At 37.9% G+C, this 14,792-nt stretch overlaps 1 protein-coding gene across 1 annotated transcript; it reads left to right on the forward strand.

The window, feature by feature from the left end:
- The first annotated feature begins 12,972 nt into the window (after positions 1-12,972).
- ATPsynCF6L (ATP synthase, coupling factor 6-like) lies at positions 12,973-13,670 on the forward strand. The gene is made up of 2 exons (XM_017162893.3): positions 12,973-13,340; positions 13,398-13,670. The coding sequence occupies exons 1-2, from the start codon at positions 13,045-13,047 to the stop codon at positions 13,594-13,596; spliced, it is 495 nt and encodes a 164-aa protein (XP_017018382.1). The 5' UTR covers positions 12,973-13,044; the 3' UTR covers positions 13,597-13,670.
- Positions 13,671-14,792: the final 1,122 nt, after the last annotated feature.

Raw genomic sequence — 14,792 nt, forward strand, 5'->3', positions numbered from 1 at the left:
ACATGTTGAGCAACATACAATGATTAATTCTATACTTTTAACTATTTCTCTTTAAATATTTGAAAGCCTAAATTTAATTATTAAATGCTAGATTCAAAATCTACACTTTTCTCTTAAAAAATTATACCGCTGCTAAATTTTTCCCCATTTTTGTTTAGTGTACTCCTTACCCCCTGCAAAGAAGGATCCATTCCTTGGCGCGTGTATAAATCTTGTGCCGGTTTTATTTGGCTTAATGACCAGACGTGCACAGCTCCATAATTTACAGGGGGGTTTTTCGGGGCGGGTGTGTGTGTTTCGTTACCATGTAGATGAGGTGGCATCGCCCCGGCAGACAAAGTAGGCAAAGAAGTCGGTGTGCTCCGGCCATTTGTACGTACCTTCCGCGGCGTCGGACGTATCCTCCATCCGTATCCGTAGCCAACCTGGGCTTCTTCCTGGTATCTCTGTATCTACTTGAGGCAACATGTTGCGCTTTTACTGGCGCAGAAGGGGAAGTGTCTACTTTGTCTTACTTTGTGCTACTTTGTTGTGGCTTTTAATAGAAATCCTTGCTGGAGGATATTCCCTGGCTCACCTGGCCTGCATGGCCTGCCCAGCCTGCCTCCCTGCTGATTATCCCCTGTTCGGTCTCATGGTAATTACCCGGGGACAGAAGCCACTAGGCTTAGGTCTTTTGAAAGAAAATGAGTAAATCTCATAATTTATTTAATTGTATTTTAGTGTGTGCAATAAATTTATATTAGTGGATGAGACGGGGACAGGCCACCACCCGCATGTGGCCAACCGCAAAAAGAGACTCTGAAAAAGAGAGAGACAATGAGGACACCGAGCGTAACAATATAATAAAGGCCAACCCCTGTGTGTTGTGTGTACTGTGTGTGCTGTGTGTGAGCCGGCGAACAATGACTGACCAAATATTGACATAAATGTCAAACTCAAATTAGAGCTCAGGGTCAAGGGTCGCCCTCACACACGCACAAAAGATGCAAGTTGTTAAATCCATCCAGGCCTGGCCCTGGGTTCACTCTCTAATCCTAAACAAACAGGGGGGAAAACGGAACTCGGCAGAACAGACACTTCACCCATTATGCAATAAAACAAAGCCAAGGGAGAAGGGGTGTTTGTGGTGCACAGGGAAAAAATATATTAAATCAAGATTAAAAATGATTTAATAAAAGAAATAAATATAAAATAAATGTAAATATATATGTAAAATAAATAAATACATTTTTATAATGAATTTATTTGTAAATAAAGATAAAAAAGGATCTAAAATAAACTTAAACGAAAAGTTAATAGTTATACAGATTTTAAAACAAAATTATTGAATTATGGATGGTATAAACCTAAAGAAGATGTGTATATTAGATACTTAAAGGTATTTACTTTTGCTTTAACAATTAACAAACTCATCTTAATACTTAAATTAGTTCCCTTGTACCTAATTCCCATTTTAAATCAAAACTAAAGCCTAACTTTTCTTCTCTGCACTCCAAAAGATAGATTGAATATTAAGTTCCACAAGCATATTGGAATTGTTTGATAAACAAATGACAGCCAGGGGAATACTGTAGGAGAGGGAAAGTGGAAACCTGCTTTGGATTAGCGTTAAGTACTCCGCGGCGGGGGCTTCCCCCGGCCAGCAGCCATCGTAAACTACGACTGGAAATGAGCAAATTGCACGCTAATGCAAGGCATTATGCTTTTGGATCGTTCGCAATCCGCAGTCGCATTTTACCCTCTTCTCCTACCTCGTCTACCCAAGGATTGTGTTTGCCTTTGGTGGTTGCTCCTTTTTGGATTCGAGAACTGCGTTATTTCACCTTTAATCCGCACTTAGTGAGTATCTCACAGATGGCAGCCCAAGTACCGCCATCGCCCCCGCAACATTCAACCACCGCTGCACAAATGCACTCCATTCATTATGCACCACATTGCCAAGTGGACAGGGGCGTAGGAGGGGATTTGAATAAGGGGGGTTTTTCTATTTTTTAAAAATATTTCAGAAAGAAAATATAAAAATAATAGATTTGAGGCCAAATTTAAAGCTTTGAAGAGATTTGAATAAAAAGGATTTTCTATTTTTGAAAGGAATTTTAAGAAAAATAATTGTTTAAATTATTTGGAATATAAATAATTATTTTTTAAGGTCGAATTTTGAAGCTAGAGTTCTAAAAAATCATTCAATAATGGTTACTGATTAAGGTTTGAATACAAAAATCGTTGTAATAAATTTCGTTAAGAGTTTTTAGACCCCCTTTTCCATAAGCCTCTGTTCCTGGCTGCTTGTTTATTTCTGGTCTTGTTTATTTCACGGCATGATGCCTCTCCCACTCTGGTTCGTCTTTTTGTGTTTTTGCAGGGGTGGCAAAAAGGTTCTCTATATAATCTATATCCGGGAACAATGGAATTCAGTCGGTAGAAGTGGCCATCATCGACCAATCGAGGGGGAGTTTCCAGAGTTAGAGGGTCATTCCAATAGGCCTAATGGCCAAACAGCTAAATGGGTTAGGGAGTCACCACTTTAAGGCCAACCCCCACGAGTATCCATAGCATATTAATTGAATATCCTTGTGCCAGGAATTTATGATAAAGAATGCTGCAAATAAATATAGATTAATAAAGTTTCTGCTGGTATTATAATATTTAATAAATATTTATAAAAATTCATTGGAATGTAAAGATATTTCTATTCATAGTAGTAGTTTGTACTCCAACAATTCCCCCAAAAACTCACACAGCTTCAACCGAGTGTAAATATTTCATCTAGCTTATAATTAGCAGAAATTACAGATTAATAAATATATATATAAAACGTATAGTTCAGCAGTCACTGACCATAATTGTGGCTGCTGGTATAAGGAAATTTGTTTTCGAAGGGTAAAGGGAAAATTGACAGGTTGACTGCTGCATGAATGCGGCTGAAATTCTTCTTCCGAATATTTACTTGAAATAATTGTTGGGCCAAATTAATTGAGTTACATTATGCATTAGTGCGTTTGTATCTCTGAATGTGTGTGTAGTGTGTGTGTCGACACAAAACCCCAAAATAGCTGGCCACCAGTAATGACAGTAGCAACAACAACAAGAACTACTGCAACAACTTGCAACAATGCATCAGTTGGCAAGTGAAGCCGAAATATTTCGCAGCCGCCCGAGCTGCTCCAATGAGCGAAATGCAATTGGAATTACAACGGCAGCCGCAGAGAGGACAGGCAGTAGTGAGGCCATCACACAGATAAACACTGAGACAAGTACACTGAGAGAAGTATAAAGAAGGAGAGAAATTATAGTAAAAAAAGATATGAACCTTAGTTTATCAAGAAACTTTTTAAAGCCGAAAGTAAGATATTTTATATGTGTTTAAAATATAAAAAATATTACACTAATTCTTGATCTATTCTTATATAATTTTACAAGAAATTAATTAAATATTATATTTAACTTAACACTTTTAATATTTTTCTTTACAGGTAAGAATAAATTACAATCAAAAGAGGTCTAATTCAAAAGCAATTTTCTATTTCCTAAGTAAGTTGTAATAATTCCTCTAAAATCTATAAATAATTGATTTAAACACAATATCTAGTTGTATTTAATACCCAATTTTTCCCAGTGCAATAACCCAGCCAACTGACATGCTAAATATTGCATACATCTTGTGCATTGTGTCCATGTGGCAAATAATTATGGCATTAATATTCCTATGCAAATATATGCACAGTGCTTTGTTCTGTATCTGTGAGATACAATCCGCCTGACTGACTGGCTGCCTGTCTATACATATGTATGTGGGAGTGTGCATCACATCTCTGTGTGTGTGGGGTTAGAGGGCACGTGATGCAGCAGTGTGTTCATTAATATAATTATGACCGCAACAGGCGTGGGGCATAAACACGACCCCAAACCCAAAGCCAAAAACTGTATGCATTAGATACTCCGTTCCGGCTGAGTTCTTTTTGCACAGAAATCGTCAAAGTATATTGTAAGCCGATAATGCAGATCAACAGGAGAACACAGAGAGGAAATATGTTTAAAGAATTGGGAATTTTGAAGTTTATTTAGTTAGAAAATCTAGAATTTTGGGGTAAAAGTAGAAGTTAAATAATAAAAAAAGGAAATATAGTAAAGTGTTAGAAAGATTTTGAAGCAATTTACTTTATCTTAATTGATACTTTTTAATACTATATTATATTAATATTTTTAATACTAGTTCGTGTATTTCCCCCTCAAAATCATTCAAGTATTTTCGTCCTGTGCCTGGCATCTGCAGCAGCATCATCACTTCCTCCCGGGGGGGTAGGTCCCCCAAAATGTATAATCAAGCAGGTACAGACTGTTAATGGATCTAATACCCATGCCTGCCGTGCCATGCCACCCTTCGGGCATGGCCCACTCTATTGCTCACCCCCTACTAAGCACAGATTTGGTTCACTCTAATGAGCTCTGCGTGCGGCTTAAGGGCAACTCTAGTGCTGCTTGTATTTGCGGCACTTTGCCAATATGTGGCTAAAATTACTAGCAAACCGCCGGCGGCCTAAGTGCGGATACATCACCAGCAGATGCATTTTAATTGGAATACCGAAATGGCGAATAATGGCGGACCAGAAAACACACACAGAAACAAGTACAGATAGATAACTGTAAACAAAAAACTCGGCCCAATTAGAAGCCTATTAGTGCTGGGCAAAAGCCTTCCTTTGCCTCCCCTTGGGAGTTGCTTGTTGCATTGTTGCTGCAATTATTGCAACACGATTCCGGGTAGCGCCGAAAGCGAAGCAACAAATTAAGCCAAATGGCTAATGAATAAATATGTATTTGTGAGTGGTGGAGTAGGAATTACATTGCCTTCTTCTCTGGCAGTTGGCAGCCTTTGAGTTTCAGTTAATGAAAAGTATTTTTGGAGTCTTAAAAAAAATTTATATATTAATTTTGATAGTTTTCCTATTTTAATATAATTTTTTTTTAGAACAAAAATATTTCTAAAGAAATTTTGGGATTAATATAAATTAAAATAAAAATGGAATAAAATGTCAAGTCTACATTTATTGGTTAATTTAAAATACTTATCATAAAAAAATGTAAGAAAATTAATTATAATAATTGAAAAAATTTGAATAAAAGCAGAAATTCGTGGTTAAAATTCTGAAAAAGTTTACAAAAATTTCCCTACTGTTTACATTTTTCCCAAACTGCCTAAATCAACAACTCGTAAAACACATTATAAATATAACAAATAATATGCCTTTTAGTTTATTTCTTTTATATTGTTATTAAAAATAATTGAATAAATAAAAAAGGAAACTCAATCTGTTAATATATCACAAAACCGTAGAATTATACGCATGTAATCCCAACTTTTCGGCATTCCGTTTCATGCTTTCAAAATAATTACTTTACAATTTTTTTAATGTTTATTTTTTTGTGATATTTGAGACCAATGTACACATTTTACCCATTATACAAAAAAGTAAATGTTGAAAAAAATGTAGTTTCATTCGCATTTGTTGCCGCATTGTTGGCGTTGGAGCTGCACTAATAAGAAGGCAGCGAAAAGTGCAAACACACGCAAAAAGGCGGCAAATGCAGTTTTGTATCTTCCCGAACCACTTCCCCCTCTTCAGTCCCCCTCTTCACTTCCCCCTCTTCACTCTTTCCTTTTGCCAGCCTCCTGGCAGCCTCTATGTATCTGTGTACTTTGTGGCATGCCACATAAACTTGACGCCGCTGCTGCTGTGTGATATTTTAGCATTGAGCAGCTCTCTCTCGCTCTCCGCATCCCGCAGGGATATTTAAATCCTTGTTGCCCGGGAAAAAGGGAATCGAGTAGGATCCGTTGGCAAGGACTCGGCGCTGTTGGCTTTTGTATGCGCATTAATGCAACGACTCTCTCATGTTTATTCACACACAAATTTGCAGCAAATACAGCAACGCACAACCAACGCACAGCACAACTGCGGTGGTGCTGGCGGATGCATTTGCACTCTAGCAGCACACATACACACTGAGAAATGCACTGAAAAAAATTATGATATTAAAGCAAAAGTCTTCTGTTATTTTTAGGGAATTTTTGTAAACAAAAAAGGTTTCTGGGAATTTCTTTAAGCTTTTAGGAAAATATAATTTCTAATTTCAAAGGTTAAATAACATGTTTTAGAGTTGAAAAATATATTTTGTAAGATAGCTAAATATTTAAATATAAACAATTTAAGGAAATTTACTTAGAAAATCTTAAAATTGGGTTTTAAAGATTTTTTAGATACAAGATAAAGAGGGATATTGGTAAAATTTGTTGAAAAATAAAATTAAAACTAGTAAAAACTTTTTAAAATTTTAAAAATAATTTGTATTAGTATTACATTAAATCTTATATAGTCTTAAAATATTTATAAATATTTTCTCTCAGTGTTTTCAATACAAAAGGCAGACGCAGATACAGGATTCTCTCTACCACTTGGCTGAAGCAATCTGCCAGCAAATGCGCTTTACATTTTGCACACGCTAATACAATTTAATGGTCGCATTAATTTGGCGCATCTGTTGCATTTTAAAACACGCACACCAACACATACACACACACATACACCCACGAATACAGCTACAGATATAGATACAAGGAGCGGCTGCAACCGCAGATACTTTGCTCACTTTGTTGGGCTTCCTGGGGGGAGGTTAAGGCAAGGCAACGGCAACTGCAAATAAAGTTGCGCACAGCTAAATATTAATTCAAACCAAGTTAGGGGAACTACTTTAATGGCGGGGGCGTGGCCACAACTGCTTAATCCCCCGGATAAAACGGCAGCTGGAATTAAGATTGAGATACATGTGCTGCTGCAAGCAAGCATGTCTTTTGGTGAGAGTAAATTTTAAATTTCAATTTCCATTTTCATTGTGGAAAAGTTGAAATTGTTTGGTGAAATATGTTATAAAAGGTTCAGTATTTTAGAAATTAAGGGTAATTTTTATTAATAGATAAATTATAGTAAGAGTTATGGAAATATATTTTTATACCAAGTTAAGAGTCACTTCTATAGATTTAATTTTATGTTTTTCCTTCTTTTAAATTATATTTTTTTCCTTAAATTATATCCCCACATTTAACTCATATTTTAGGCAGAAATTCAAAACACGTAATTTGAGAATTCTCTGTCTCGGTCGCTAATGCCTGACAACTTTGTTATTGCTGCCAATTAGGTTGCCATTCTGTTTGTGCCAATGTTTGCATATTATTTCTGCCCAATTTGCATTGATGCAATATTGTCCCCTAGTATCCCCAATCCCCTCTCACCCGCCGCCACTTGCTGAAAATGTCAAAATTTAAATATTGAAAGTGACGTTTGCGCAGCAGGAAAAACACCTCCCCCATCATCGTCACGGGGGATAGGGATAGCGCGTTGCAGCAGGCGTTGCACTAAGCGGATAAGCGCTTGTTAAATTTTTAATGCGTTGCATAATTTTTAGTTTGGCGAGAATATTTTGCACAAAATATATATTTTAATTCGAAAGGGGGTAAGGGGAAAGGGTGAAGGGAGAGAGAGAGAGAGCTGCATTTGAAATGAGCTGCATGTGGCATGCGGCATGCTATGCTAACTGTGGCGGCTTAGTAGCAGTGCTGACTATTTGTACTTTTCCCCAGATAGTTTTATCTTTGTTTTTGGGGAAAGTTATTAGATGAAAAGTGAAAGTATTTAAGAAGGTAATTATTATTAATTATTAAAGGTTTTTATAGCTAAGTTTAATTGATGTAATTAAGTTGTTAAAGGTTTTATAACAGCGTATCTTATAGATACCTTTTCTTATTTAATAATCTCAGGTTTTTTAGAAAGATTTTAAATAGTTTATTCCTTTTTTTTTTAATACATTCCCAACCCTTCATCTCTAACTTAATAAATTTTTATTTAAATTATAATTCTCACCGCTATGTCTTCTCATCAATTTTTAGACTTTTGCCCGCCAACTCCCTCTCTCCTTGTCTGTCTCTTTGCATTTAAAATTTTTCACCAGCCAAAGTCCTTGATAAACATTTTTCAATTAATTTTTATTTGCTGCCGACGACATTTCTTTGTCCACACCAAACACACACGGGAATATTTATATGTGCAGCAGCAGCAGCAGCATCTTCTTTATATATTTCTTTAACGGATTTCCACTTGTCTCGCTTTTTGAGAAAAACTTGTCATGACACACAGACATGAATTGTCAGTGGCACACAATCACATCTTACACGCTTTTTCGGTTCAACAATGGGGCAGCAACAGTGCGTGAAAAATTTGTGATGAGAGAAAGAAAAGCTGGTGAAGTGATAGCTGAAATTTAGCGAATGATAAACCTTTGGAGTACCTGAATTATATATATTTTTCTGGAGTATTTTCAAGAGCTTTTTGATCTTGAATTATTTTAAAGACACTTCTTTCAACTTACATAATTGTTTTTTGTTTAGGTTTGAATTTTTTTATTACTATTTTTATTTTAAAAGATATTTAACAATTTTTTTGAAATGGGAAATATATGAAAACACTTTCAACATATTTTTTAATTGATATAATTTATTTATCTTATCAAAAAAAAAAAATTTAAAAGTTGTAAAAAATAATAAATAAATAGTATATTTTACGTCAGGTTACTTAGTTAATTTATTTCAATTTAATTCTTAATTTTTGTTAACAAATAAACAACTTTCGGGGAATTTATGGATTCTATATTAATTTTCTGGCTTCCTTTTTCTCTTTGCTACCCATTTGTGTGACTTTTCCAGGGAATAATCAAAAAAAGGACTCACCGAAATATTTATTAAGCACATACATGCATAATCAGGACACACACACACACACAGTCAGGCTTTTACCATGTTAAGTAATTCCTTAAACAACACAACAGGTCGCCGGCATTGGCATGGCCTTGCCCCCAACCTCCTCCGCCTTAGCCTCCTCCCCCCTGCTCCTCCTGGCTGTAACTGACGCTGAGTGGCAGGCACACACAGATACTCACATAAGCAAATTGAATTTAATGCTTTCTGCTGCGGGAAAGCGGGAAAGCGGGCGGGGAACAGCAGACAGACCAGAGAGCGGGAGTGCGAGCGAGGCAAAAACAAATCAAGAGACGAGAAGGAAATAAAAGCCAAACGCACAAATAAATACGCGCACAAGTACATAAATTTAAATTATTTTCGTGGCCCCGGCCTCGCTTTCATTTATGCTTTTTATTTTATTATGCTCGAGTCCGTTGCAAGGAAACAAGGATGCCAGGATTCAAGGATCCAAGGATCCGGCATTTGACTACGGCGAGACGGACTGGCACACTTTTTTCTTTTTTTTATTTGTGCAGCGTCGAGCCGCCAAGAGTATCTTCAAAGTGCGGCGGTATCTGTACACTGAAAGAATGTAGAAATTTTTAAAAAATGAGAAGATTTTACTATAAAGTTTTTGGACCAATATTTGGCCTTAAAAATTTATATTTTTTCTGTAATAATTTCCTTTGTTAAGCCAGTGGGTAATAACCCATTTATATATATTTTATATTTTCTCTCAGTGTTTCCTGTATCTGTGCCTGTTAATCTGTATCTGTATCTGTAACTGTGGCGGCGCATCTTCAGCTGTCTCTTAGCGAACTATGCGACCGCAGCAAACAAATACGTGTGTACAGGCACGCACACAGATACGTACGTACGCATTGAAGACGCGTCCTTGGTCCTTGTATAAGGCATGTTAACTGGGATTTGACAGCTCGTAAATAATATTTCGCTTGTTTGTTGGCTCGGCACCAACCAGAGAGAGAGCAACGTCTCGCACAAGGACGATACAGGAGGAGACAGTGGGCTGAAAAATTGATGGATTATTTTTTAAGGATTTTTTATTGGTGGATAAAGCTTTTTTAGAATTATTTTTAAAAGTTTTCTGAAAGCTTGGGATTTATTATTATTGAAGGGGATTGAAAAAGGATCACCTGAAATATGGTTTGAAGAAGGATCTTTGCTTTGAAACCATTTTTAATATTTTTAAATACTTACAAAACTAATAAATATTATAGAAAATATTTGTTAATATATTTTTAATAACGTGGATTAAAAAAAAAATCCTGAAATATAGTTTGAAAAAGGATTTTTGCCTTGAAACCATTTTAAATATTTTTAAATACTCAAAAACCTCATTAATATTATAGTAAATATTTTTAAATATATTTTTAATAACGTGGATTAAAAAAAAACTCCTAAAATATAGTTTGAGAAGGATTTTTGTCATTTTTAATATTTTTAAATACTCCAAAAGACAAAGGAAATTATAGAAAATATTTTTCACTAATTTAGCAAGGAACTGAATATTTTTTATTAATAAATTAAAGTAGAAATTACAATTAATATTAAAGAAAATTAAGTAGTTTACACAGAGCCTTAATCACTTTGAAATTCCTTTTACACCGAAGGCTCATTAATTATAATTATGACTTTTTGACCCCACTGTGACCTATCCGATGGCAGCCATGTGAAAACGAGAAACGCATTTCATTTTTAAGCTTTCGTCCCCCTCTCCACCCACCTTTGTCAACCCCCTTGCCACCCCCCTCTTGTACTCTCTGCTTGTTAAACAATCTTTTTACATGACATATGTGGATGGGTTTCAGGGGGACAGGGGTAGTGGGTGTCCAAGGAGTCGGATTCTGAGCTGGGAATCTTGGATGAAAGGCAGAGAACGAATGCCCTGGCATGTCCCGATTTTCTGTATTTTTTTTTTTGGCTGCCACTCTCATTATGCGTTTTCTTCAGAGGAGCCCAGAGCAGGAGCGCCTGCCTCATTCCCGGGCTTATTAAATTTTCATAAGGCAGGCGAAGCTCGTAAAAATACTTGGTACTTGGTAAAAGTCGGTCGCTTTTAAGCGCAAGTGGATTAAAATTAAAGGCGGAACTTCAAAGACCAGAAAGATCCCTCTGACTGTAATTAAAGCCATGAAAACTGTCCACAATTCGATTGCCGAAAACTGAATTAAAACGGAACTCGACCATCCATCCATCCACAAAGAAATAAGACGACAAGTGTGCTGAGACAAAGCTGAGAAGGGCACAAGACCTGGCAAAGCAGAGAACTGGAAACCACAGGAGAGATTGCAGGAGGTATGGAGGAGGAGGGGGAGGAGACCCGCAGGACCCGCTCAACTGGAAGAAGATGATGGCGATGACGAGGACGATGGCGAGGCGGTGAGAGATAGCTAAGGTCGCCTTTCCGCTTTTTCTTCACTTGGATATATGTACATATGTATATACAGACATATGTCTGTGGGCTAGAGCTAAGAGTTACACTGGGAGAAATAGAAATTCAAAGAGTAAGAATTGATTATTGGGTAAAATAATAATCTTACCTGAGTTTTTAACCTTTAAAAATATTTTTAAAGCTGGTTTTGTGGGACTTTAAATTCTTATTACATTTTCAAATTTTAAAAGATATTTTTCTCAGTGCTTTCTTGGATATATAACGTCTCCATGTGTAAGGCGTGGCCGCTGGCAATGCTGAAAGTGAAGCATCTTGTGCAATGTAAACGAAACGTAGCCGATAAAAATAATACGAGAGGCAATTTCGATTTATTGACAGGTGCTCGACTTTATTGAAACGTTTAACTGGAAAAACCGAATCGAGCCAACTCCACACACTCACACACACACACTCGAACTCGAATGTTTATATGCAAAATTGTGCAAAACGATAAAAATTATGTGAATTTGGTTTTGATTTATCGCTGCAACGCAAGGAGTTCAGTTTTTGGGAGGCGGCGTATTCTGGATTTCATGTTGGCGCTGGCATAGATTAGGCTTAGATTTATGGGCCAGGATGTGCAACTGAATTTGGACAAATTTAATTACAGTTTCATCTTGAAGGAGGTGGGTAATGGGTAGCCCTGGCAAAGGACACGCACTATTTGTCATTCGGTCTCGGAGGCTCATAAATTCCGATGTGCATTTAATTTTCGGCAGGCACCCGGGCACGTCCGCATCAATGCCGAGGCATTATTTAATAATGAAAATTGAATAGTCCTAATTCAAGCCGATGACAAAGTGGTCAGGTGGATATATAGCCATATGAGACACGTGCCACACACACATACACACTCGCCCAGGATACAGGACACCCTCAAATTGTGGTTTTCCTTCTGTCGCTTCCGTTTCCGCATGATTTTTGCAAGCTCCTCAAGAGGAAGAGAGGAGTGACTAACAAAACATTTGCTAAAACGGAAGACGACAAACGCAGACAAAGGACACTCAGGACACTCACCGCCCTTTAAGCTTACATAATTTGGAGGAGCATGCCGCAAGTCCACAGGCAGGACACGTACGACCACCACCGAAAAATCCCCAGCACTCGTCCCATTTCATTCATGGAGCTCTGGAGTCCTGGAGTCCTGGAGCCAAAAGGGGCGCCAAAGGTTGCATGTGATTTGTGTCAGCGGCGAAGGATATCGCGCTCCAGGATATGTCCCAGACTATATATTATGCCGCCGGGCGACAGTTACAACAATAAAACATTTCGGATGTCTTGTCTTGTCGCTCGTCTCCGCTGGTCCTGCGCCTGCTCTTCGTCATCCTGCTGCTGCTGCTGCTGCTTCTCGTCCTTTCCCGTCCTGGCCACGCACCTGGCTAAAGGGCTGAAGCCCAGGCATCAGGCATCGTAATGAACGATGCCAGGCATTTTCTTGTTATTTTTTCATGCCGCAGCCAGCGGGTGGACTGAAGCCGGGGCGACATTATCCTTGTAGTTAATGTGGGCGCCTCCTGGCTTTTACAGGGACTGCACGCATTTACCTTTCCATGGGCCACAGTGGTTTAACTTTGATTATAATTTGGTTAAAAGGAAATAGGGATATTTTTTAAAAGAATAGAAGGGAATTTACCTGTTAAAATTAATAATTTATGTCTTTAAAAATCCTAGAATTAACCATACATTTCTTAGGTTTATAAATATGAAATAAATTCATAATAAATAAGTAGCTAGTACCCATAGATAAAACACTCTTTGAAAATCAAACAAATCGAGAGTTCCCCCAACACCCCAATAGAAAATGTTACCTCGAATCCTTAAATCCAGTCGCATCTGGCGTCGTGGTTTCTGTGACAAGGCACCGGGAATTTCCAAGGATCCCGTTTACCAGACCTTTCTGGATAAGGTGCGTGAATACCGCCTGAAGAGTCCCACGGGCAAGCCCGTAGATCCTACCCCGGAATACGAGGAGGAACTAAAGGAGTCCATCGAGAAGCTGGCCCTGCGCTATGGTGGTGGCGAAGGAGTCGATCTTCTAGCATTTCCCAAATTCAAATTGCCTGATCTGGATATTGATCCCATTTCCATATACGATTTGTAAGTTTTCAAGTTTGTTAAGACTTTTTAATTGATTAATTAAATCATTAACTAAAGACCCGAGTACAAAGACAAGGAAATAAAAGACGATGAGAAGGTAGAGGAGCCAGAAAAGGAGGCCAAGTCCAAGAGTGGAGTTAAAGACAAGAAGGAAGTTAAAGAAAAGAAAGATAAAGGCAAGAAGGAAGACAAGACTAAGAAGGCCAAAGATGACAAGAAAGCCAAGTCCAAAGCTGAAAAGGATAAAAAGAAGTAGTAGTTCAGAAAATTAACCATAAATTTATGTTTCAACATTTTTTTCCACTGAAATAAAGTACACCTCGAGTTCCAGTTCCACTGTTCGTGTGGCTGAAGGCCTCAACGGCGGAGATAATGGTGCCGCAGTGTCCTTTATCCTTCATCAGCCGCGGATTACCACGTCCTGGGCCCCCGCCTTGACGACTGACTTGGCGGTTGACTGGCAAATAACGCGTTACGCATACGCAGCGTGTGCCAGGACCAGAACCAAGACCAGGCTGAGGCCTGCCTGTGCGGAAGTGACAATGAGAATGCATTTAAAATTCATTAATTGAGCGCATTTCCTGCACTGTAATTGAGGGCAGCTCAGCTCCTTTATTTCGTTCCTTTCCTTTCGTTTCTCTTAAATGCAATTTTAAGGCCGAAAACTTTACTTCACACTGCATAAATTAATTGAGTCTTCAAACAACAGACTGTGTCTGCGGTTTGCCTTGTATGTGTGTGTGTGTGGAGCCAGTCTCCGTGGGCAACCGCACCATCAAAAACTTTTGCCTCTGGCTCCTCGTCGTCCTGAAGTCCTGGAAACTGCACCGACTAATGCATTTTTCATGCCCAGTTTGAATGGCAGCCCCGGCGTCTGCTCTGATGCAATCGAATTAAAATTTATGACAAAACCATTAACAAAGTTGCCGGTTACCGCAGCAGGTTACCTCTCCGGACTTTGTGCACTTTTTCCCGGTCATATGCTAAAAACTTCCTTGACTTTTTAACGTAGAAAGGGGGAAGGGTCCACAGATTTAAGTGTCTGCGGCTAAACGATTTAAGTTTTGTTTTTAATTACAAAAAGGTTGAGGATATTGAACGGATATTTTAAATATTGAATAAAAGAAGAAGCTAAAGAAATAAATAAAACCAAACGAAACCCTAGCATCCTTGACTATTCTTGCTTGCCAAGTCAAGAATCTCTTCCTTGAATCAAACTCTAAAAAGCAAAACAAACTTCGAAGGACCATGGTTAAATTCAAATGAAGTCGGTTAACAATTTACCAAAGCCAAAGCCATAGCCATAGCCATAGCTCTGGCAATTGGTATGCGTAGCTATTTGACTTGTTACATTTATTTCCAGACAATGAAATAACCAAAGGATCCTAGGCTTTCCTCGAGCCTCGACCACCTCCGCGTGGCCATAAATGTTTAATGGTTTTGTATGGGCGT

This window comes from Drosophila kikkawai, chromosome 3L, assembly GCF_030179895.1.
Source record: "Drosophila kikkawai strain 14028-0561.14 chromosome 3L, DkikHiC1v2, whole genome shotgun sequence".
NCBI lineage: Eukaryota > Metazoa > Arthropoda > Insecta > Diptera > Drosophilidae > Drosophila > Drosophila kikkawai.

Coding starts and splice junctions, on each gene's coding strand:
- ATPsynCF6L (XM_017162893.3), top strand. CDS start 13,045: ATGTTACCTCGAATCCTTAAATCCAGTCGCATCTGGCGTCGTGGTTTC. Junction 13,341..13,397: donor CCCATTTCCATATACGATTT/GTAAGTTTTCAA, acceptor CATTAACTAAAG/ACCCGAGTACAAAGACAAGG.